At 49.0% G+C, this 22,130-nt stretch overlaps 1 protein-coding gene, 1 long non-coding RNA gene and 1 pseudogene across 8 annotated transcripts; 2 read left to right on the top strand and 1 right to left on the bottom strand.

The window, feature by feature from the left end:
- The first annotated feature begins 1,581 nt into the window (after window positions 1-1,581).
- Window positions 1,582-21,830, top strand: ST6GALNAC1 (ST6 N-acetylgalactosaminide alpha-2,6-sialyltransferase 1). Of its 7 annotated transcripts, none has more exons than XM_036997557.2 (10): window positions 1,585-1,724; window positions 2,555-2,881; window positions 17,511-18,177; window positions 18,895-19,126; window positions 19,271-19,442; window positions 19,639-19,777; window positions 20,030-20,130; window positions 20,303-20,392; window positions 20,475-20,574; window positions 20,883-21,830. In XM_036997557.2, the coding sequence occupies exons 2-10, from the start codon at window positions 2,646-2,648 to the stop codon at window positions 21,072-21,074; spliced, it is 1,929 nt and encodes a 642-aa protein (XP_036853452.1). In that variant the 5' UTR covers window positions 1,585-1,724; window positions 2,555-2,645; the 3' UTR covers window positions 21,075-21,830. The 7 variants fall into 7 exon arrangements, 4 of the variants coding, with proteins under 4 accessions (XP_036853452.1, XP_017518290.2, XP_036853453.1 ...); XM_017662801.3 differs by having other exon boundaries at window positions 1,587-1,724; window positions 18,958-19,126; XM_036997558.2 differs by having other exon boundaries at window positions 1,601-1,724; window positions 2,641-2,881.
- On the top strand, window positions 4,356-5,586 carry LOC108398662 (MICOS complex subunit MIC27 pseudogene; annotated as a pseudogene).
- On the bottom strand, window positions 8,380-11,602 carry LOC118968166 (uncharacterized). The gene is made up of 2 exons (XR_005055682.2): window positions 11,459-11,602; window positions 8,380-9,582 (listed from the first exon to the last, which is right to left on the bottom strand). It is a non-coding gene; the product is annotated as an uncharacterized lncRNA (long non-coding RNA).
- Window positions 21,831-22,130: the final 300 nt, after the last annotated feature.

Genomic DNA, 22,130 nt, shown 5'->3' with positions numbered 1-22,130 from the left:
ATTGTCAAGCAGAATATGACAGAGGTGAAGATTATGAACCTAACAACCTACCAGACATCTGTTAGATTATAAGCCTAACAGATATCTGTAAAACGCCCCACCCAACAACAGAACCCACATTCTTCTGTGTACATAGATATTTTTTAGAACGGGCCATAGGCTAAGCCATGACCTCAGTAGATTTTAAAGGGTTGAAATCACACAGACTTTTTCTCCAACCACAAGGAATTAAATTAAAAATTAACAACAGAAAGAAATTTGGGGAATTCATGAATACATGGAAATTAATGCTCATAAATAACCAATGGGTCAAAAAAGTCACCAGGGGAAAATTAGAAAATATTTTGAGATATGTGAAAATGAAGCAATTACAGGATGTAGTCGAGGGCATGCCTAGAAGGAAATGTGAAACCTCTATTTAAGAAAGGAGGAATATTTCAGAAAAGTTAACCTGACTTTCCACTTTAGGAAACTAGAAAGGAGAGCAACCTAAACCCAGTGCACGTAGAAAGAAGGAAATAATAAAAATGACTGTGAACAGATGAAATACAGAATAGAAGAGCAGCAGAGGATGCCCCGGGGTGGGCAGTGGTTTCTGAGAGGACATCTATAGGAGCAGGCTGCCCCCAGAGCGTGCCACTTCGGCATGAAGATTATTTTGAACTGAAAACCACCAGGGCCCAAAAGATACAGGAAAAAACTTTGAGCTCCTTCCAACTAGAAGAATTCCATGCTTCGTATCTGTATGAGAGTCGTGATTTTTCCTTTTACTGAAAATTACCTTTTAAGAACGCTTATCTGCATGGCCAGTAAAAAGAAAAACTAAAGTCTTTGATGATATTTGAAAAACTGCTGGAAAGTCAGTTTCCACAAAAACCTGTGTTTCTCTGGCTCTCCCGCTCTGCACAGGTGCCTTGGGCTGGACCCTGAGAGCAGGGGACCAGGGCTCTCCACTATCCTCCCCCCTACCAGTTGGCTGCAGGAACTCCAAGCCCAAGCCCCACTTGAGGTGGTGAGAGGCCCAGACCGTGTACAGGAGCTTGGCTGGCTCTCCATGCTCTGTGGGTGTCGGACAGCGCTGACAGCCAGTGCCTGCTCCAAAGTGGGTGGTGAGATGAAAGAGACACTCCATTTAGTCAAACCAGGGCTGAGGGTAAGAAGACGCCTTCCCACCGTTCACTCCATTTGCCTAGCATTGCAAACAGGTGTCAGGTACCAGGTGAAGGGTAACTGCTCGAGCTGAGCATGGAGGCGAACCCTGGGCAGACGGTTAGTAAAGGCAAAGAGTTATGATTTGATATGAGTCTATTCAGAAAATGTTCAGAGTCGGTGTGTGAACACCTGCAGGTTAGTTGTGCTCGGAGAGAAAGGGAGACTGAACGGTACTAAGAGAGATGGCCCTCCTTGCTGCCAGCCATCCTCTGGGACAGTTGCGTGTATGGTATGGATAAAGGGAGCCTGTCACATGTGTCTATTATTCATCTAGTCACTTCAGAAGCATGTTCTTCTGTCTTTCATCCGCCCTGGGGAAGGTGGCTTAAGCATTTATTGGTGCATGCCCTGGGCGAAAGCCAGGGACATTGCGTACGGAATTGGGAGCTTTGCATTCAGAGGAACACGCACAGCCATGTGTGCGTAACAAACCCGGGTCCCCAGATCCTCAAAGCCCCAAGCTGCACTTCCCCCTTCCGCTGCTGGAAAACACCTGTGTGTTTCAACTAACTGTAAGCAGTATTTTACAAATTATTAACCCACAGCACTTTATGGAGGACTGCTACTCAGAATTTTCTAAGTTCTCTAACAATTGATTTTGATAGTTTTTCTCTGAGTTAATTCCTCAGAGACAATGCTCCAAGAATGCCGTCTATATAGGCTGGTTCACTCTGTGATCTTGGGCAGGCTGCTCACTTACCGATGCGATTTCCTCCACTGTAACATGGGGTTGAGAACTGTGCTCAGCTGGAGTGGCCGCAAGGCTGCATCAGCATGTGCACAGCATCCTGAGCGCCTGGCTCAGAAGAGCACGGCCGCAGTGACCTCAGATCAGGAGCTGGGAAGGCTGAACAGAATGGCTACCGATCAGGGGTTCTCAACTTGGCCACACATCACAGCCACAAAAAATATACACTCCTGGAAAAATACCCACCTCCAGAGTTTAGGGTTTAATTGGCTGAGGTGTAGCCCGGGCATTGGGATGTTTTAAAGCTTAATCCTCATGTGCACCCCAGACTGAGAGCTTCTGCTCTAAATGCTTTGGAAAGGGGACATTCTGGCAGCTCCAGTCAGTAGTTTCTCAGTGCAGAGATTGCTGTGGGCTGCGGGGTTCTCCGACCTAAATGGGTTCCCTGTATTTTTCTTATAAAACCCATGTTGAGTGCAGAAGTCATGCAAGGTTCTTGCCGCCCGCGGCTTGTCAGACGAAGTCCCCAAGGGCTTGGAGCCTCATGAAAGTGATGCATGTTTCTCATAAAGTTCTGCAATCAGAAACTGGCTTCAGAAACAAAGAAAAGGCAGGTGAACTTGTTTGAACAAAAGGAGTTTCTCTTCCTTCCAGCCGCGTCAGCCTACAAGCCTTCATAAAGCAGCAGCGGTGGCTCCTCCTTCCTCTGGCTCTGTGGTTACCGGGGTGTCTCCTTGTAGGACAAATGGTGGCACTCCCTGGCCAGGAGATCCCAGTGGCTAAACTATCTGCTGTCCACATCAAAGCTCCAAGATATGCAGAAATTTCCTGCAGGGCCCGACACCCCAGCATGAAGCTGTGCCGGTGGAGACTGGGGCCTCTGGGCCGCGCTGTCCGGTGGCTCTTGCTGCTGGCGCTGCTGCTCTTCCTCCTGTTGGCCCTGCCTTCTCTTGTTAAGGAACCCAGTACAAAGCCGTCCAGGTAAGAGTCTAACCCTTTCCAGGCTCCTCATAATTTACTAGAGAAATTTGAAAACTACAGCCCAGGGAGGACTGAAGTACTCTGTAGACATGGCACAGGCCACATGGGACATGTGTGCACACACAGTGGCATCCGCATGTGGCATGTGGTGTCAGGGATCAAGAATATTGTTGGGACCCACAGCAGGGAGAGCGAAGGGGGCCCTCCGGGGACACAGACGTGGCGGGAGTGGGCAAACCCAGGTGTGGCAGGTGCTGTGGGCTTGTCCAGGGGACATGCAGGCAGGCGTTCGAGAACAATGGCCCTGGGTCTCCAGAGGTATAGGTACAAAACAAGGCTGTTTTCGCCTCTGCTCCTGAGTAGTAAGAGCAGCTTTGGGGTCAGTTCTGACGTGTCATTCTTGGTGTCCTAAAGCAAAAGATTTATCCTGTGTATTCCATTCATTCCAAAATCATACCATCCCTGAGGAGTCTGTCAGAAAATGGGAGACCTCTCACTTGGGCAGGCAGCTTAAATTCCGGGTCCCGAGTTAGTCTTGGGACTGACTGTTAGACCGGTTTTCTTATAACATAAACACGTCTCCAGCGGTGAGAGACCCTTTCTCTCCAGACTCAGCCGTTTGGGAATGTTTTCGTTTCACTATGCTTAAAACTTGAAAGTCATACACGTTTATGAGAAAGAAACTCATAAAGTTTTTTAAAATACAGAAAAGTAAGGCAAAAGTGAGGGTCTCTCCACTATACTGCCATCTCTACCCACCCTTCAGAGGCAACACTCTGGATTCTTTGGTGTCTATGTACTTATTATGTCACTGCAGCCAACACCTCTATGGCACTTCCTCCTGTATGCCAGCCACTATTCTAAATGCTTTATATGTATTAGCTCCCTTGTTCTTAGGGTTATGAGTATACTGAGACAAAGGAAATCTAGTTCACCCTGCTAGTTAGTCACAGGGCCAGGATTCCAACCCAGGTGTACTGGGTCAATGGCCTGTGCTCTGTACCTTATGTCATACAAGCCCTTACAACAACTGGATAAATGGGTAGGTAGATAGATGATACAGTGATATGATAGAAGATACTTATAGATGATAGATGATAGATGATAGATAGATAGATAGATAGATAGATAGATAGATAGATAGATAGATAGATACAGACAGACAGAGGATGGCTAGAAATAGATAGTTACACTGTACACACTGTTCCACAGGTTTCCTTTTTAAATCAGCTCTAATCATGGACATCTTTCTATGTTGGCACACACAGGTCTAATCCCCTCTTTTGCGTGGCTGCGTAGCATTCTGCAGAATGGAATCATTTATTTAACTAGTCCCTATCAGTCAACGCTTCTGTTACCACTTGTTTCCCACATACCTTCGTGCACTCATGTAGTATTTCTGTAGCTAGATTCCTAGAAGCAGAATTGCCAAGACAGTAGGTATGTTTACATCACATGTCAATGGATTCCATCGAGTCATTCTCTGAGAAGTGTGCACCAACAGGTGTGAGAGTTAACTTTCTCCTCTGTGGCAACACTGGGTATCACTAGCATTTTTCATGATGATTGTCTGGTATGAAAACTGGGGCACAGGGAGTCACAGATATGGCTGCCGTTAGGATGGGGAGGCAGACAGCCGTGCTTGCAGGTCTGGTATGTGCATCTGTAAGTTGGCATGCAGTCAAAGAAGAGTCAAAAAAGCAGCCAGTGAAACCAGAGCAGTTCCCCATGTACAGGGCACCACCTCTTCAGACTAAATACGTTGAAGAGCAGTCTGGTCATTTACAAACGGGTTTTGCATCCGTCCGCACTACAACTGGCTGGTGCAACGGTATTTACGTCTTTGTGAAAAATGGGATAACGGGTACAGTACCGTTTGGAAAAGATGCATATGTCTACCTGAAGACTCCACCTCGCAACTTTCATCCAAAAATTGGAGTGGCTATGGTTTCAGGATTGGCAGGCTCGGTTTCAGCCAGAAAAGGTTCGAGGTTTAAGAAAATTGCTTATCCACTGGGACTGGCCACGATAGGAGCAACTGTCTGCTGCCCAGTCAGTCAGTACTAATTGCAAAAGTAACTGGAAATCAGGCCTGTGCTACAAGCCAGCAAATTCATGAAGCAGTCAAATCACTGTGGGCAAAACACAGCCAGGGAGAGTCATTTCCTGAGCCTAAAGATAAAGCTAAGCTAGCAAGCTCTACGGAAACAGAAGCACCTGCAAAGACAGCTCTTGACCTGAAACCCTCAGTGCCTTTGGCAACAGAGCTTAGCTACAAGACAAAGACCAACTCAGAATCCACCTGGGATACCATACAGTTTGTGCCTGACCCCAAGCTCCTGGGTCACAAGTCCAGCTCTAGAAGCTGAAATAGTCTGCCTAGCGAACTACAAGGTGCAAATGATGATGAAAAATCACGCGATGGGTAACACTGATGCACAGAGTATATATAACCTAAACTAGGTTTTCCCCTTACAACGTCCAATAGTCAGTCTGACCAGTCCCATAAATGACTAAAACACAGACTGTGAATACAATCCAAACGATACTAAAAAGTTGATGAGGAAGCAGAGGCGGATGTATTAGGATGCATCTGAATTTCAAGAGTGCTTATAAAAAATAAAAGTGTGTAAATACATGAACACCAGTGAGACTAAAATCTGAAAAAATATGTATGTGCATACGTATAAATATTTATTCATCTATATGTGTATATATATATGCTTTAGCTTTTCCAAATTAATGTCAGCTAAATTAGAATGGTGTGCGGAAGGATGTGTTCCCTTATTCCCGCCCCCACCCCCTTTTTTTTTTTCATTTCCAGAGCTGGAATAAAATATCTACATTATATGATAAAAAAAAAATAACAAGTCTAATCATCTGATAGGCACAAATTGTTTCTCTTTTTAATTTTCATTTCTCAGGCCACTAGTGAATTTGAGGACCCGCTTAAGTTTATAAATCAAGAGTGACTGGTTCATATTTCTTGCTGTTTTTAAAAATTAAATTATTTTTCTTATTTTTAGGAACTTTTGGTATATTAGAGATATTAACTGTTTTCTACCATACATGTAACAATACCTCAAATGTTTTCACCAGCCTGATACTTGTTTTTATTGTGTTGTTTATACTATCTTATGTCCTACATAAGTCATTTTTTTATGTAGGTAAAATTACTTTATCTTTTCCTTGATAGCCCTTGGAATTTGTGCTGTTTTTAGAAAAGTGTGTAGATTATATACATTGCCTCCTATATTTTCTATTTATATTTTCATACTTTTGTTCTTTAAGCTTTAAATAGTTCACCTATCTAAAATATATTTTTGCGCATGGCATGAATCTGGGTTTGTACATGTTAGAACTCTTTCAGTCAGAAGTGACAGAAGCCCAGCTCAGCCAGACACGTACATAGGGGGACGAGGGAAAGAGAGCAGCCCGGAGGCTTATAGGATTCCTGGTGAGACTCTTGGTGGGGGTGGGCTGCAGCAGACGCACTCGTGGTCTCGGGAGGCCTGGTCCCCGCCCCCAGCCCATGCTCCCAAGTTCAGAGGAGACCTGAGTAGACTGGGGCCTGTTTCTGGTCTGGGGATTTCTGAAGGTGGAGGGCGGTTAGGACTGTCCACCGTGTGATGTCTTGGGAAGAGGACCAGACCCGCCCTGCCCCATTGGGGCCTTCACAGCCCAGGAGGCTGTGGAGGGCAGCTCGGCCCTTCCTGTGGCTCACAGGATGGGTCAGAGTCCCAGGAATGCACCATTACCTGTGGGAGCCAGGTAATGGGATATCCAGTCCTGAAAAATGTTTGGGGACAATCAGTTCTGTTGGGGCAGCAGGAGATGAGGTCCTGGGGAGACCTTCGTGAGGGGTTCCTCAGTGGAAAATGGAGTACTGACCCTGCAGAGACCACCATGTCAGCAGGACCCTCACATCTGACTGAAGCCCTCTGCATGCCCTCTCCCCAGAGTGACAATACCAAGAGATATTAATACCAGGAGAGCTAGCCTCCCAAAGGAAGGGGAGATGGTCTCAGGGCCTGGCTGTGGTTCTTGCTGCCCCTCCTGCCCGATCCCCCAAAGCCGGGGCCTGGCTCTGACAAAGGCGGTCAAGGAGCGTGGGGCCAAGGGCCGATGCACAAGGCTTTTCAGCAGGGAGGTGACCTCATGAAAGTGTCATTTTTAAGTGATTGGTCTGTCAGAAGTGAGCACGACAGATAGAAAGGACTGAGTCGTCGTTTGGGCTCCAACTGCAGGGTGGGAGGCGGCTGACTTCACAAGCAGGTTTTCCCGATGTGAGGGGAGGACCAGGGCCAAGTGGAAGGAGTGGAAAATCAAGAGGCGGGTTGAAGGAGCCGAGAGGGGGAGAAGAAGAGGGGCAAGGGAGGGCGGCTTAGTGACCAGGAGACATAATGGTCCACCTTTACCCTGGGCAAAGGGCTGTGATTAAAGCAGACACGAAAGGGAGCTGCAGAATGTCAGCCCCAGGTCATTATCCCTGCGGTGTTTGCGCTTTTATGACCGATCACTGTCTTCACAGTTAGAGATTTCCAAATCGTGACCTACCCTCAGGAGTTTTCCAAGTATTATTTCCGATCTTCCCAATTGTTGCCCAGGACTAATATTCTTATTCTTTTACAAAAATGAAGCCGATGAAGCTGGAAAAGGTTAAGCCTAATTCCAACAAGCCAGGAAGTAGCAACACAGGTATTTGAACATAGGGGATTTGGGCAAATGTTATACTTTTCCACCTCCTCATGTTGCTGACTCTCAAGAGACGAAATCTCCTGGAGGAGAGACACATACGCAAAGCAAAAGAATGCACATGACATTAGTAGTAGTGACAAATAACCGCAATAATGTCAAATGTGACAATTGTTATGGGAGCAAATTGGAAAGAGTGCTTCCACGCGGGGACTGGGTACGGAGAACATCCCGGACACGGTAGCATTTGCATAATGCCTGAGCTGTGTGACATTTAAGCAAGCAGGAACCTTGCAAATTAAAGAAACAGTGTAAGCCAAGGTGCAGAAATGGGAAAAGGCAGGACGTGTTAGGAATGAGATTGATGATTAATTTCACTAACCCTGAAAGGGAGCTCACAGCGTGCCAGGTGCTGGTATTAGGAATTAACGATTGCTATTCACAGGTCAAGCTTTTGGATAGATACCATTATTAGGACCTCTCCTTTATAGATAAAATAGGTTGGGTAACGTATCCAAGGTCACCCTGGTACCTTAAGCCAGGCTCCGGAGTCCATGCCTCCAGCAGAGACACCAGGCTGGCATCAGACCCCCCACAAACACCCCTATCTTTCTCTATCACATCCATCAGGACACAATGTCATGAATCCAAAGTGTATTTTTTTCTGCCAGACTGAGTTTCTTGTGGGCAGGAAGTATCCTATTTGTCTCCAGTTCTCCAGTAATTTGAACAGGTCCTGGACACAGTGTAGGTGTAACACAGTTAAATGCCTGTTGGCAAAAGAAAGAACGCATGGCCTTCAATAGCATGCCAGATGTCTAAACTTTATTCTGTAGCTATTACAAACGTTAGAGTAAGGGGGTAACTTGATTAAACGTGTGCTTTATTCGGATGACTCTGTCGAGATAGATTATAGGGTAGATGGTTGGTGGGGAGGGTGGCTTTAGGGGAGTGAGGACAGGGCCGTCTTGATGACTATGGGCAGAGTCAGTGAGGCCCTGGGCCAGGTGGCCATGGAGACAGGGGGACTAGGCAGAAAAGACATGCATCGGATCAGCTGGATTTGGCAACAAATAAGATGACGGGGGAAAGTTTAATAAATCATAGAATTAAAGACAATTCCATGATTTCAACGCTAGGTTACCGGACTACCTCTCCTATCATCCAAAAACAAACCCAAGTTCACCAAACTGGCAGAACTTCTGGTCCGGGTCTCCAATCAGCTCCCTGATGTGCACATAGAATCTGAGACCATGTCTCCACCTGGCGGGGGTCTCTAGTCTGGAATAAGTTTGTCTTGGAAGATTCTATGCCTTGTTTTGGCTTTAGCGATGATCACTAAGAGTGAGTCGTAAAATCAAGCCTACAGATTCTGTTTTTTATCTTATTTTGTTTTAGTCTAAGAAATACAACTTTATTTTCTATACTTTCCTGATTTCTGATTCTGGACCCCATCCACCAAGCTGCGGAAGAACTGAGCTATCCCTACCGCTCTGCCCCACCTTCGGGCTGGCATCGGGGGCTCCCTGACGTGGTGCCCAGGCCGGGAGGGGCTGCCTGGTTCCTGGCCGTCCCCACCTCCGGCTCTTTCATGTCCACCTGGCTTGGGGTGAGAACTTCCAGCAGCACTGTCTGTGGTCCTATCTTCCTAGGTTCAGCATGCAGCGATCTTGCTAGACTCCTGGCACGCTACAAGGAAGTAGGGTACAGGGGCCCCCTGACCTTGGGACCCACAGAGCTCTCTGTTGTCTCCCTCCCCCTCATACTCCCTTCCCACCCAGAGTCAATCTTTCTAGGCAGGGAGCAATGGTGGTAGGAAATTCAAAAATCCTTCTCCAAGCTAATTTATCTATTTCATCAAACCTTCTCCCCACTTGAGGGCTCCGGTATGTGAGGGGAAAGCCAGAAGGTCTTGCTGAAATGGATTCTTCATTTTCCAGCTCTTAGGGCCCCATGTGTCCACGGAGGCAATGACCAGCTGCCTCTACCTGCTGGCGGTGGGCGGGCTGCAGGCACCAGCGGAGAAGGGAGGAAAACAATTAAGTAACATTCCAAATACTAACTCTCAGCACAGCAGGCATAGAAAAGGGACCTGGATGTTGGTGCCCTACGGTGTCAAAGCAGGTTCTTTGAAAGGGTAGTTTTCAGGTCGGTATGCTGTTACACTTTCATTCATTTTCCCCTTTTTTGGTAACGAGCATGCATTGTTTCTAAAAAAGGGAAAATCAGAAAAGTTCATTTCTGCAGAAAGTCACAGGAGCAAAAGACCCATTTAGGCATCACTTCTGTGCTGAGGCGCACCGTGTCCCCAGGCCGTATCTCCACCATCTCCCACTCATGACTTACATCACACCTGTCACACTTTACTGCAGCTAAATGCAGACATTCAGGTCTGTTGCCCTGTCAGATCTTGGGCTTCTTAAGACCAGAGACTATAGCTTTCTTATCTTTAATCCCTAACAGATGGCTCTCAATGCCTGACCTATAATTACCGCTCAATAAATACTTGTGGAATCAGTGTTGCACTGTTTTTTCAAATCCTCACAGATTTTCAAAAACATGTCTCGTTTGGATTTCAGAGTTTTTGCATTAACTTTTTCTTCTTATTGAGGCAGCACACACATTTTTAAATTGAATGGGATTACGAGGCTTACATCAAAACAGAGCGCCGTCTCCTGCCTTCCCCAGGGTCCCGATGCCCAAGGCGGCCGCTCCTCCTCCCGCTTTCCTTTTGGCACTTACCGCCGTATTTCTGAGTAACACCACTGCCTGCTATTTCTTCATTTCTCTACTAAGTAGTTAAGGGCTACAAATGAGATATCATTTACCCGTGGCCTGGCACCTCTTCAGCTGTTCGTCCCTGGACATGTGAGCCCAAAGGGAGCTGATGGGCCTGTGACAGCTGCTGTGTGTCATCCAGCATTGGCGCCTGACCCAGGGCTACTAGCATACTTTTGTATAACATAGTATTTTTCAAAGTCCCTTTTATACTGGCTTGTCAAATCCTCACAGGTTTTGTGAGACAGATATTAAGATTCTCACTTAACAGATGAGAAAACGGAGGCGCAAAGATCAAGATCACACAGCTGGCTAGGGACTGGCCAGGCTAGAACTCAGCCAGGCTACTTTCCTCCCCACAGGCTCTGCTGCCCTTTGCCAAGTGCCAAGTGTTAGTTCTCTTTCAGATTCAAGTTCAACATTTGAAGAGAGCTGGTGGATTCAAGAGGTTAAGTCACGGGCAGGTAACAGACTGCCACACTGCAGAGCGTGTGACTCCTGTCACCATGCGGGAGGCTGGCTCAGCCTGCCCTGGTGGCAGCCCGAGTCATCTGGAAGCAGAAATGATAAGAGCCCGATCCTGGGGTTACTGAGTGCTGCCGAGGCTGTAGGGGCCTGTGCCGAGTCTCTCAGGGGGAAGTTCTTGCCCCAGAGGGCGCCAGGGAACATGCCCACTCATCGCCTGGACGTGCTCCTCTCTCGGAACGGCCCTCAAGGTCACTCTCTCAAGGGGGTCAGGAATGTCACCTGAACTTGGAATAACCCCTAAATGAATTTTACGCAGGTGTGATTATCCCAAAAGGGACAACCTAGGTACTGGATACAGGAGACAAAAAACAAACTTTGCCTTAAGCAACCTTGGCTGGCAAGGCTGAGTTCCCAGCCACTAGGCCACATGGGTCTGGCGTATCTGTGATTCTTGACCTGTACCTGCCATTGTGTTAAAAACCTTGTCTTACGTGGTTACCTGGGGTCTCCTGGCCCCACCCCAGCCAAGGTCTTTTCTAGTCTGCTAAACTCTCACGACAAGGCTGCTGCCTGTGGGGCTGGGGAGCCGTGTGCCTGTGCGTGCATTTGTGTGTCCTTGGGAGGGGGAATGTTCACCTTTAAGCCAGCTTCCCATCATTCAGGCCACAGGGAGTCCAGTTAGCTGAATGGAATCTCGGGGTGCTTCGGACCCCCAGCTCAGGGGAAGCTTTGGAAACTGGATCCAGCTGCTGAAGCAATGCAGGGCTGACTCGGCTGTATGGCTGTATTCCCCCTTTTGTTCCCTGTGTATATTGTCCCCGTTAGGATTTAAAGGCTGAAAATGAAACAAATGAATTGACTTCGATTTGTAAAAAGAACACCCAGAATAACAACAGATACAGATTTGTGCATATGAAGAGAATTAAGGCAGATTAAGGCAAAGTACAACTTCTAGTCATCCAAACAACTTGTAGACGCATCTAAAATTTCAAAGCGAAGTTCTGAAATGTAAATCATTCACATGTGAAAACATTCAGGATTTCCCATGGAAAATACTTTCAAAAGAAAAGCAGAAGGGCTGGTTTCCATTTCAGATAAGACCCTGAAGGGCTATGTGGACAGCAGAGGAGTTTTGGAAGTTCCAGGCCCAGCTCACTAAGTGGGGCTCCATGCCCAGAGCCCCGACGTGGGGGGAGGGAGGAAGGGCTCCACCATGGAACCAGCGGGGTGTGCCCCTATCCAGGAGACGCAGAGCAGAAGCAGGGAAAACCAGGCGTGTAACCCTGGAGAGCAAAGCACACTTGAACCGAGGGCCAGAGACAAAATGAGTTCTGATGGTGGGGATCGTGGAGGGAGAGCCAGCCATGTGAGGACGTGAGCTCGGGGCGCGTCTGTGCGACCACCTGCTCATCATGCGGCAGACACGCCCAGCTGGGGGCCCTTCCAGGGCCTGAACCATAGAACAGCAGAGCCCAGAACTATTTAGGGAATCAAAGGGTCTTTTGCTGTTTGCTTTTTATTGAAGACTAATTGACACATAATATTGTACTAGTTTCAGGTATACAACCTAGTGAATCAAGATTTATATACATTATATACATTATGAACTGCTCACCACACTAAGTCTAGTTACCATCTGCCACCACACAATGTTGTTACAGTGATATTGACTAGATTCCCTATGCTGTATCTTACATCCCTGTGACTTAGTATTTATTTAATAACTTAATTCCCTACACCTATTTTGCCCATCCCCCCACCCCCACCCCCCCCCCGGCAACCATCAGTTTTGTTCTCTGTATTTATGAGTCTGTTTCTGTTTTATTTTGTTTTTTAGATTCCACCTATAGGTATAATCATATGGTATTTGTCTTTCTTTGTCTGACTTATTTCACTTAGCATAATGCCCTCTAGGTCCATTCATGCTATTGCAAAAGGCAAGATTTATTTTTTATGGCTGAGTAATATTCCATTGTGTATATTCATCACATCTTCTTCATCCATTCACCTATGAATGGACACTTAGGTTGCTTCCATATGCTGGTTATTGTAACTAATGCTGCAGAACGTGAGGGTGCAGATATCTTTTTGAATCACTGTTTTCATTTTCGTCAAATACCTGGAAGGGGAATTGCTGGATCAGCAAGGAGGTCACTTGAGCTCTTTTCTTATCCTTGATAAAACAATCTTCTCCTTCTGGATTTATTAGTGACCTTTGATTTGTGGTATTACTGCCAGATTTCAATTTGGCCAATTCTTCAACGTGATAGCAACCTCAGCATTCCCCTAAATTTACTCTAATACATGCTCTGTTCTTGAGAAATACTGCTCTCTTACCAACAGTTGTTTCATGGCTTCAGGCATAAGTGAAATTTTACCTTTTGCCATTTCTTTGCTTCCGGGTTCCCCTTGGTGATGTGTACTTAAGAATTTAGAGGGAGGAGGCTGCCAGGTAATTTTTCTTTTGTTATTTGTTTCATTTACTGAACAGAGCTATGTGATCCCTTCCAATGATAAAGTTGTTTTTTAAAGTGCAACACTTTACATTTTTACCTTTCAAATAGATCAGAATTATGACATTAATTATGCTGGGATGTGATCTGTCGTTGATCTGCCTGTTCCTCTGAAGTAGAGGCTCCTTACTAGAAAGGTGCCCTTGCCCCAGCCCTGCCCACAGTGGATACACTCAGGATCACAGAGAGCCTGGACAAGACGGATGCAGGGACACAGGGCACTGGCACTCAGCATATGGACAGAAGCAATTTGAGCATTCAGTAAATACCATACATGAGCTGCAGGAAATGCCTGGATAAACACCCACATCCCTAGCAATCACAGGTGTATTTAACCATAGGGAACTGAAGTGAAACTAAATTACACAATTTTGTCACTAGCTGGGTCATTGCCGTAACTTCCTGTAAAAGAGGAACCAGTCACCAGGATCTTGCAGCATTTGCAAGCAGAGCAGTCCCCGCTTTTGCCTCTAGGTGGCACTGCAGAGAAGAAGGCCTTGTGCCCTCTCTCCGCTCCGGCCACCTGATCACTAAGCAGGTGGCCAGCTGTTTGTGCGGCATGCTTGAGATGTGTAGGTAAAAAATCACCCCTGCCTCATCATCTCCCCAGTCAGCCACGTTAAGGTGCTTATAGTTTAGAAGGAAGACGTCTGCAGGCCTCCTGAGGTTCAGAGGTGGGAAGCGGAGATCAGTTGCCCAAGAGTTATAGCTGAGTAAGGAGAGCTGTTTGCCACACAGAGTTCATACCCTGGCTTTTGTTGTGTGGCAAGCTCGGAGCTTAAGCTCAATTGTCAGATTAAATGGAAGTAGAGTGAGTCCCATCCCTAAATAAAGGTGGCGTACACTCACTACTAAATAAAGGTGGCGTAAATTGATCAAGAGTACGTTCTGGACTAACTCAGGTTTTCCACTCCGCATTCAGTAATACTGTCAGGACACTTTGGGGTGCCTGCCCAGCTCGTGAGCCAATAATCCCCTCTTCCTCTTGGGACTGTCTTTCTCCCATGCACAGGGTGGACCCAGCATGTCACTCACCATGTGACCCAGAACCCTGGCCAGGGATGGAGAAGGGACCCAAGTGGGCCAGAGTCTCTCCTGTAGAAATTAACACCTGGGAGCAAAGAGAGAACAGTTGTTATGGGGCAGCCCTGTCGTCCACCACCACGCGGGACAGAGGAGAAGACAGCAGGTGCGGGGAGTGGAGGTAGGGACAGGGACAAAGCCTCAAAGGGAGAATACTAGCTCCTTCCAGGCCCTTCTAGAGGTTCAATATCTCTTGTTCTTGGGTTCCTTCAGACACTTTCCATCCTTATAATAAATTTCCCCCTTTTTTTTCCTTGGTTAAAAACCCTTGCTTGAAGGCTGCCAGCCCTTCCAGGCTGCCCTATGTCACAGTCCAGCCTGTCTCATGCCTTTCTCTCCTTCCTGGTCTGAAACATCTCTCATTCTAGTTACTTCTTTGAGCCATCTAACTAAGGCAGAGGCATTCACTACATAAAGCCCGTTATAAGTATGGGTGACCCAAGGAGGAAAGACCCCCAGGGGTAAGAAGCAACTACACCAATGCTAGCCCTTTCCCACCGACCCTCAGAGAATTTATGTCCCTGTTCAGTTCAAAGGTCAAAACAAAGAGTGCCCCTCCTGGAGGACCTGAACAAATGTTCCTGCTTGGGGCCCAGGAAGGCAGGAAATACCAAATACCGTGCCAACCAGGAGGGCTGGCCCCAAGGGGTGGGAGGTCCTCATCGAGGAAGGGCTAACACAGGAAATCTGCCTGTTGCCTGGATCACTGTGGGCCGGCTCTGCAGTTTTGTAGGAATGAAAAAGTTCCCTTGTCTTCTGCCTTTAGTAACAATAACTGTGTATTCTGTGTATTCAGATCTGTATTCCTGGGACTTAGTCAGCTTGATGCACAGACTAAACATTTAGTAAACATTTCTTGAATGAAATATTCTTCCATATGTACACATTTCAAATTCGATTCTGCTTTTGTTTAAATCCGTTTCTTTTTGGGCTCAGAAAGCCTTTTGAAAGCACTGATGTGACGTGGCTGGAAGGGATGCATAGAGTGATTTCTGCCGCCGTGGAGTTTGTAATTTAAGAGAGAGATGACATTGCCGCTGAATAAATATACCCCCAAACATGACTGATTTGATGACAGACAGGGTTTTAGCACTGACCCTGGTCAGGCTACCTCCAGAGGCTTCCTCAGGCTCCCGCCTTCCCCAGCACATCCCCTAATGAAGAATTGGATGTTTATTTGTGTGATTTGTCATCCCCTTAATATCACAGGCTTCATGGAGGGAGAAATGTATCTGGTTAAGCCCATCAATGAGGCCCCAGAAACTAGTAAAATGCTCACGGGAGGTGCTCACTAAATATTTGCTGCATGAAAGAATCAATTCATAATTGTTGAGTTAGGGGTGTGGGTAGAAATCAAAGCTGCAACAGGAGGAGTTGGAGACCAGACCATGTAGATCTCTGACTTGCACCTGGTAGACCCAGAATGACTGGGAACAGAGCATCTCTGGGATTGGGGGACTTCCTGGGTTGAGTGTGTATTTTGTGCCAGATGCTGAGCACATGTCAGTTCATGCTCACAGCAGACTTCTCTCAAAAGCAAAAGGCAAAAGCCCATTTTAGAGACAAGAAAACTGAGGGTCAGATAGGTTAAGAAGATTTCTCCCAGTCACACCAGCTGGAAGGGCTAGGAGTCTCGGTCAGCTCCATCTGGTGCACATTCATGCTGTTTCTTTTCCTCTGTGTAGTCACATGTGGCTTAGAAAGTGCAGAAATAAGGGGCGCTTAGGACAAGCGTGACCAAGATGAGCCAGGGGTGCCTGGGATGCTGGGAAAAAGAGCAGGAGATAAGGCCCCCCTGCAGCCCACCTGGTAATGGTGAGGTCACCAGAGAGGATTCCTTTTGCCAGGGCTCCCAGGAATTCCCCCAAACCTGTGTAGCACGGGGACCCCTCTACAAAGTCCGACTAGAGGACTGTGCAGAGCAGAGGATGTAGCTTCCTCTGCAGAACATCTGACGTGAATTTGCATAAATTAAGTGAAACCTTTGATAGCCTCAATAAAAGTCAAAAATATAAAGAAAGTGAAGTAAATACAATCCCTGGAGCCAGAAACCTGAGAGCCAGAAGTCAGACCAGCCACCTGCATCTGTCTTGTACCACCGCTAGGAAAAGCATTCCAGGGTGGAGATCCACTCATGTGCGCCTCGCCCTGTTCCAGTACCCCTGCCCCCCTCACCCACTGACATTCTTCAAAAAGCTCCTCCTGGACAAGGAAACAAGTGATACAGTTCAAATTCCTTAGTCTGACGTACAATGCAAATCCCGATCTGGCCCTGCCTCCCTGTTTGGGAGCAGCCCCTGCTCAGACAGGGTCACCTGCCTACAGCCCCCTCCCTGTGCCCACTGAAATCGCACATTCCCCAGGACGATTCGGGTTCCATATTCTAATTACCCAACTCCTCTTCATTAGCATTCCTCTTACCCACGGCTGGGAAACACACCTTTCATTCGTGGTCCCCAGCATCAAACAGGAGATGCGGCAAATACTGGGGGCTCTTGACAAAACTTGCTGAGTATGTGTATTTTTCCTAGGAATGCCGACAAGCAGCAGTTGTTTTTCAGCAGGGTGTAAGGTACTTAAGACAGCTCTTTCAAAATTAAGGTTGACAGCTATAATCTTAATACGAACGCGGCTTTCCCATTTCCTGGTGACCAAGGTTACCTTTGTTACTTATGCTGCATTAAGAAAATAAAGAGGTCAACTGAATCCTACAGATATTAGGTGACAGGACCAGGTTCATGCAAATGCATTCTTAGAACTGCCTGTGAGGCATGTAGTGGACGCTGGGGGCCACTAAGGAGTGGGCACAGAGGGTGGTGCTGGGTGAGCATTTCGGCTCTGTTCCTGGCTTCCAGCTCTGGCACCCCAAACTCTGTGCCACAACCAAGGTGCCCTGATCAGTCAGAGGTGAGTGTCCAGACCCACTGTCAAAGGTGCAGCTTGATTTGGGGGAGTGGATGGTGATAACCCCTCCCCTCATCTCTCCTGGGCTCTGGCCAAATTCCACCTGAGGAATCAGAATAAACACTCGTTCTGTTTCTGACCTGCTTCCACAATCCTCGGCCCTCATCAAAAGTTTTCTCCGTCCCTAGGCACCAGAATATGGAGAACATGAAAGAAAGGTCTCTGGAGTGGCTACAGAATGCTACACCCCAGGCACCCACAGCAGAAAGGAGGACAGCTGGCCGTGCGGCGTCAGCACAAGGGGACAGCAAGCTGGGGGCAGGCCCCGTGGCTGCCGGCCACCCTGCTGACTGGAGGGCAAGAGCAGGGGCCGTCTGGGCCATAGCAGAGGAGAGGGGCAGCATGCCTGGCACAGCAAAGCCGCCGTCATGGAAGAGCCGGGACACCGCGGGGGACATGCTGTCCTGGGGATGGCAGGGCGGGGAGATGGCCTCTGACCGTACAGAGGTACTATCGCTGAAGAGCTGGGACAGGAGGACAACCAGAGGAAGGAGGGGTTGGCCGCGGAAGCCAGCCGCCCCGAGGACAGCGCCAGGGAGGCATTGGGGCAAAGGGGTGGCCACAGCAAAGATGCCCATTGGAGAAAGTCAGGCCGAAGTGTGGACCACCCCAGGGCCAACGGGAAGGAGAACAGGAGGAGCGGCCCCCACGGGCTCCCAGGCCACCCTGCCTTCTGCCCCTTTCCAGGGCCTCGCCACACAGAGAGGCCAGAGGCTGCGGGCCAGCAATTTCCGCTCTGAGCCTCAGTGGGATTTTGAGGAAAATTACAGCTTGGACATTGGGGGTCGACAGACGGTGAGTTTTGCCACTACCTCTGTCCAGACCTCCCTGTGCTGAAGCCCCTCCCGGCAGGCAGCCCACCCACCCTCGCCCTCTCCCCCCAGGCTCCACTCCTAGGCTTTGCCTTGTCCCAGCCTGTGCTGTCACCCTACACAGCTACCCTCCACCCCTCCTTCCTCTAAAGGCCAAACCCAAATCCTAGCCTGGGCAGCGTGAGGAGAAGGAGCTGCCCTGCGCCCCGGAAGGCCTAGGCCATCTGTCAGGGTGGGAGAGTGTGACCTGCTCTGGGGTCTGACCCCTGATTCCCCATCCTCCTGCAGGCAGAGGGGGTGAGGGTTGAAGGGAATATGGAGGGGGCACTGACCTGACGCCCAGCCTGACACCCAGCCCTGCTTCCTGGGAATGTACAGCAGTTCCCCAACCTTCCCTCTCCTCCACCCCTAAGGAAAGCAGCCTGGGCCACACCTACAGGAGGGGAGCACCCCAAATACACATTCACACTTGTAACTGCAACCCCGCACCAGGGAGCACGCTCACAGGCTGCTCCTCCCGCACCTTCAGAGTTGCATTTGCCCTGAGGGCAAGAACCGCCTGCCCTCTGGGACCCCTCAGGACTAGAGTGGGCCTGGACAATGGCCAGGAGGCTCAGTAGACCTGGAAATAGGGTGGAAAAGGTAGCAGAGGTGGTGCCTTCCGAACTTTGAGGCCCGCTCTCCGCCCCCTGCCGCGCAGTCCAGCCCCTGGCTGTGGCCCTCCTGGGCCTCTCCCTGCCCTGACCCGTCCTCCTGCACGCAGACCTGCCCTGATTCACTGAAGGTCAAAGCCTCCAAGTCACTCTGGTTCCGGAAACTCTTTCTGGCCAACCTCACCCTCTTCCTGGACTCCAGACATTTCAACCGGAGTGAGTGGGACCGCCTGGAGCACTTTGCCCCGCCCTTTGGCTTCATGGAGCTCAATTTTTCCTGTGAGTCCCTGCCCCGGGGCTGGGTGTGTGCCAGGCATGGCAGAGGGCAGCTGGCTCTTTGTCTCTGATCTACCTCGTCCCTGGGGGCCGCCAGCCCCGGACCCCTGGCCCTTGCAGAGCTCTGAGTGGAACCCCCCATTCCAGTGGTGCAGAATGTGGTGACACGCTTCCCCCCAGTGGCAGAGCAGCAGCTGCTCCTGGCCAGCCTCCCAGCGGGGAGCTCCCAGTGCATCAGCTGTGCCGTGGTGGGCAACGGGGGCATCCTCAACAACTCCCGCATGGGCCGAGAGATAGACGGCCACGACTACGTGTTCCGGTGAGCCTGCCCTCCCCAAGGTCCCCCTCCCGCCGAGACAGGCTCTTTGCGAAGATCTGATAGGCATCCATGCCTGTACGTGGAAGGGGAATTTCCATGTGTAGCTGCTGCCTCCCCGTTTCTCCTCCTCTTCCCACCCACCTCCATGCATCTCGGCGCCTGCACTCATGTGGTCTGATTTGGTCTCTCTCTATAGCTTGAGCGGAGCTGTCATCAAGGGCTACGAACAGGATGTGGGGACTCGGACGTCTTTCTACGGCTTCACTGCCTTCTCCCTGACCCAGTCACTTATTATACTGGGCAGTCGGGGCTTCCAGCACGTGCCTCTGGGGAAGGTGAGCAAAGAGGAATGGGCTTGGTCACGACACAGCCTGATAAGGGAGCACACAGGTGACAAAGGGGATGATCGTCCGGTGTCTGGGGTCTGGGGTTGGTACGGGCTCTGTTCACACGATAGGCAACAGCAGGGAAGACAGCCAGGCCAGGCCGGAGGGCAGCAAGTGGGCGGGCTGGAGTCAGAGCCGGGCCCCGCCAGCCCACAGTCCTGAAGGCAGACGTCTGGACCACATGCCGTCCTTGGTCCTCAGGATGTTCACTACCTGCACTTCCTGGAAGGCACCCGGGACTATGAGTGGCTAGAAGCACTGCTTCTGAATCAGACCCTGGTGAAAAATAACCTCTGGTCCAGGTACCCTGCCCTTTCCCCATGCCCAAACTGAGCTGTGCAGTGAACAGCTGCAAAGGGTAGGATAGGTGGGGGCAGTCACCTGGAGATGGGGTACCAGTCATGCCCATGACCCTGGCTTGGCCCACACCAGATGGGGCAAGAGAACTGAGCCTGAACAGTATCCCTGACACAGGCGCAGGCCCCTGGAAGCTTTTCGGGAAGCCTTGCATCTGGACAGGTACATGTTGCTGCACCCAGACTTGCTCCGCTACATGAAAAACAGGTGAGAGTAGAAAGCCCATGTGAGGGACCAGGTCCCTCAGCCCTACAGCTCCTGACAGTTGCGGGACTGGGGTGTTTCACAGGTTTCTGAGGTCTAAGACCCTGAAAACTGCCCACTGGAGAATATACCGCCCCACCACTGGGGCCCTTATGCTGCTTACTGCCCTTCAGCTCTGTGACCAGGTAAGGCTCCATGTCCAGGTGCGTCCCTGCGTCAGGAGCAGGAGTGCCTGCAGAAACAGCTCGGGGTGATTCCTGGGCCTGCTCACGTGGGACAGTGGCTGGGTTTCCCCTCTGGGGTGAGGGGAGTGGGCATGAGTGTGGACACACACGTGTGCACAAGGGTGTGGTGGTGGGGCATGAGAGCTGTACCCAGACCCCCAGGGATGGAGCCAGATAAAGGAACTCCACCCTCAACACAGAGTTAGCCCATGAGAAGCAGCCTGGGAAAGAGCAATCAGAGACCTTATTTCTCCTCCATTTCTATACAGGTGAGTGCTTATGGCTTTATCACCGAGGGCCATGAGCACTTCTCTAATCACTACTATGATAAGTCATGGAAAAAAACCATCTTTTACATCAACCATGACTTCAATTTAGAGAAAACACTGTGGAAGCGGCTACATGATGAAGGTATAATCTGGCTCTACAAGCGTCCTGTGACTTCCACACCAAAGATCTGACCTGGCTACAGCAGTTCCTTCAGCCCACCAAGGTGCAGGGTGCGGTGGGAGTCTGAGACCGTTCTAGCATTTTCCCAGGGCTCAGACCAGCTCCAAGCCCCCCAGACTTGCAAGGGAACAATGGTGTGGCAGCGGGGCTGTCCTCAGGGCTGCAGACCTCTGACAGCTTTGGGGGACTTTGGAAAGTTGCTGCAGGTCTGTTCTGTGGAAGGGGCGCTCTGCTCTTGAGACCAAGGAGTTTTAACTAAACGGGGTGATGAACGGTTAATACCATGACTCCTGCTGAAATCATCATTCATGGCCCAAAAGTCACCTGGTGCAGGCGAAAGAGCCTGACCTTCTGGAGACAAAGAGATTTGGATTTGAATTCCAGATCTTCTATTGAGTTGCTGTGAAGTCTTGAAGGCATTATTTAATTTCACTCTAGATCATCTAGAGGAGCCCTCCAGGGGTTATCTGCTTCTAGAAGGATCTGTGCCTTTCCTTGCCATTTGAGCTACGTGACAACTCTCAGGGTTGTAGAAAACTGATAATCAAAAAATGGAGATGCAAGTAAATTATGTACAATAAAGATGCAGGCAATGATTCTCCTGTGGCTGGAGACCAGTTTTGTACCGATTAGCAAATTCATTTTTGCATCCCTGATTGTCCCTGTGCGTGTCTGGACTTCGGGTTGTCCTCTGAACCAGTGTTACATCTTACTAGTTTCTCCATTGATTAGTGAGCTCAATAAAATCTTTAGCATGTGTCCATTTTATATTTGTATTAGAATCACAATCATACCTTTTAAAAAAAATCATCCTTTAACTTTTTCTAACCTGTGAAATGACTTCTAGGACATCCATTTCTCGGGGATTTACTACTGTACATAAAAAGCCTGGCGCAACAAGAATCCAGTCTTCCTTCTCCTTTCACTCTTTTAATCTCCCGTCACTCCTGCGTTTTCTCAAATCCCATAATGAGAATTGCGGCTCAGCCAAAGGCATTTCCATTCATCTTCCCTCTGTGAGCTCTGTCTCTAGGATTTGGACTCTAAAGCGCAGAGGAATTCCAAAG

The sequence above is a fragment of the Manis javanica genome, chromosome 4, assembly GCF_040802235.1.
Source record: "Manis javanica isolate MJ-LG chromosome 4, MJ_LKY, whole genome shotgun sequence".
Lineage (NCBI taxonomy): Eukaryota > Metazoa > Chordata > Mammalia > Pholidota > Manidae > Manis > Manis javanica.
The sequence above is the reverse complement of the archived record's forward strand: the minus strand, read 5'-3'. Positions and strand labels throughout refer to the sequence as shown.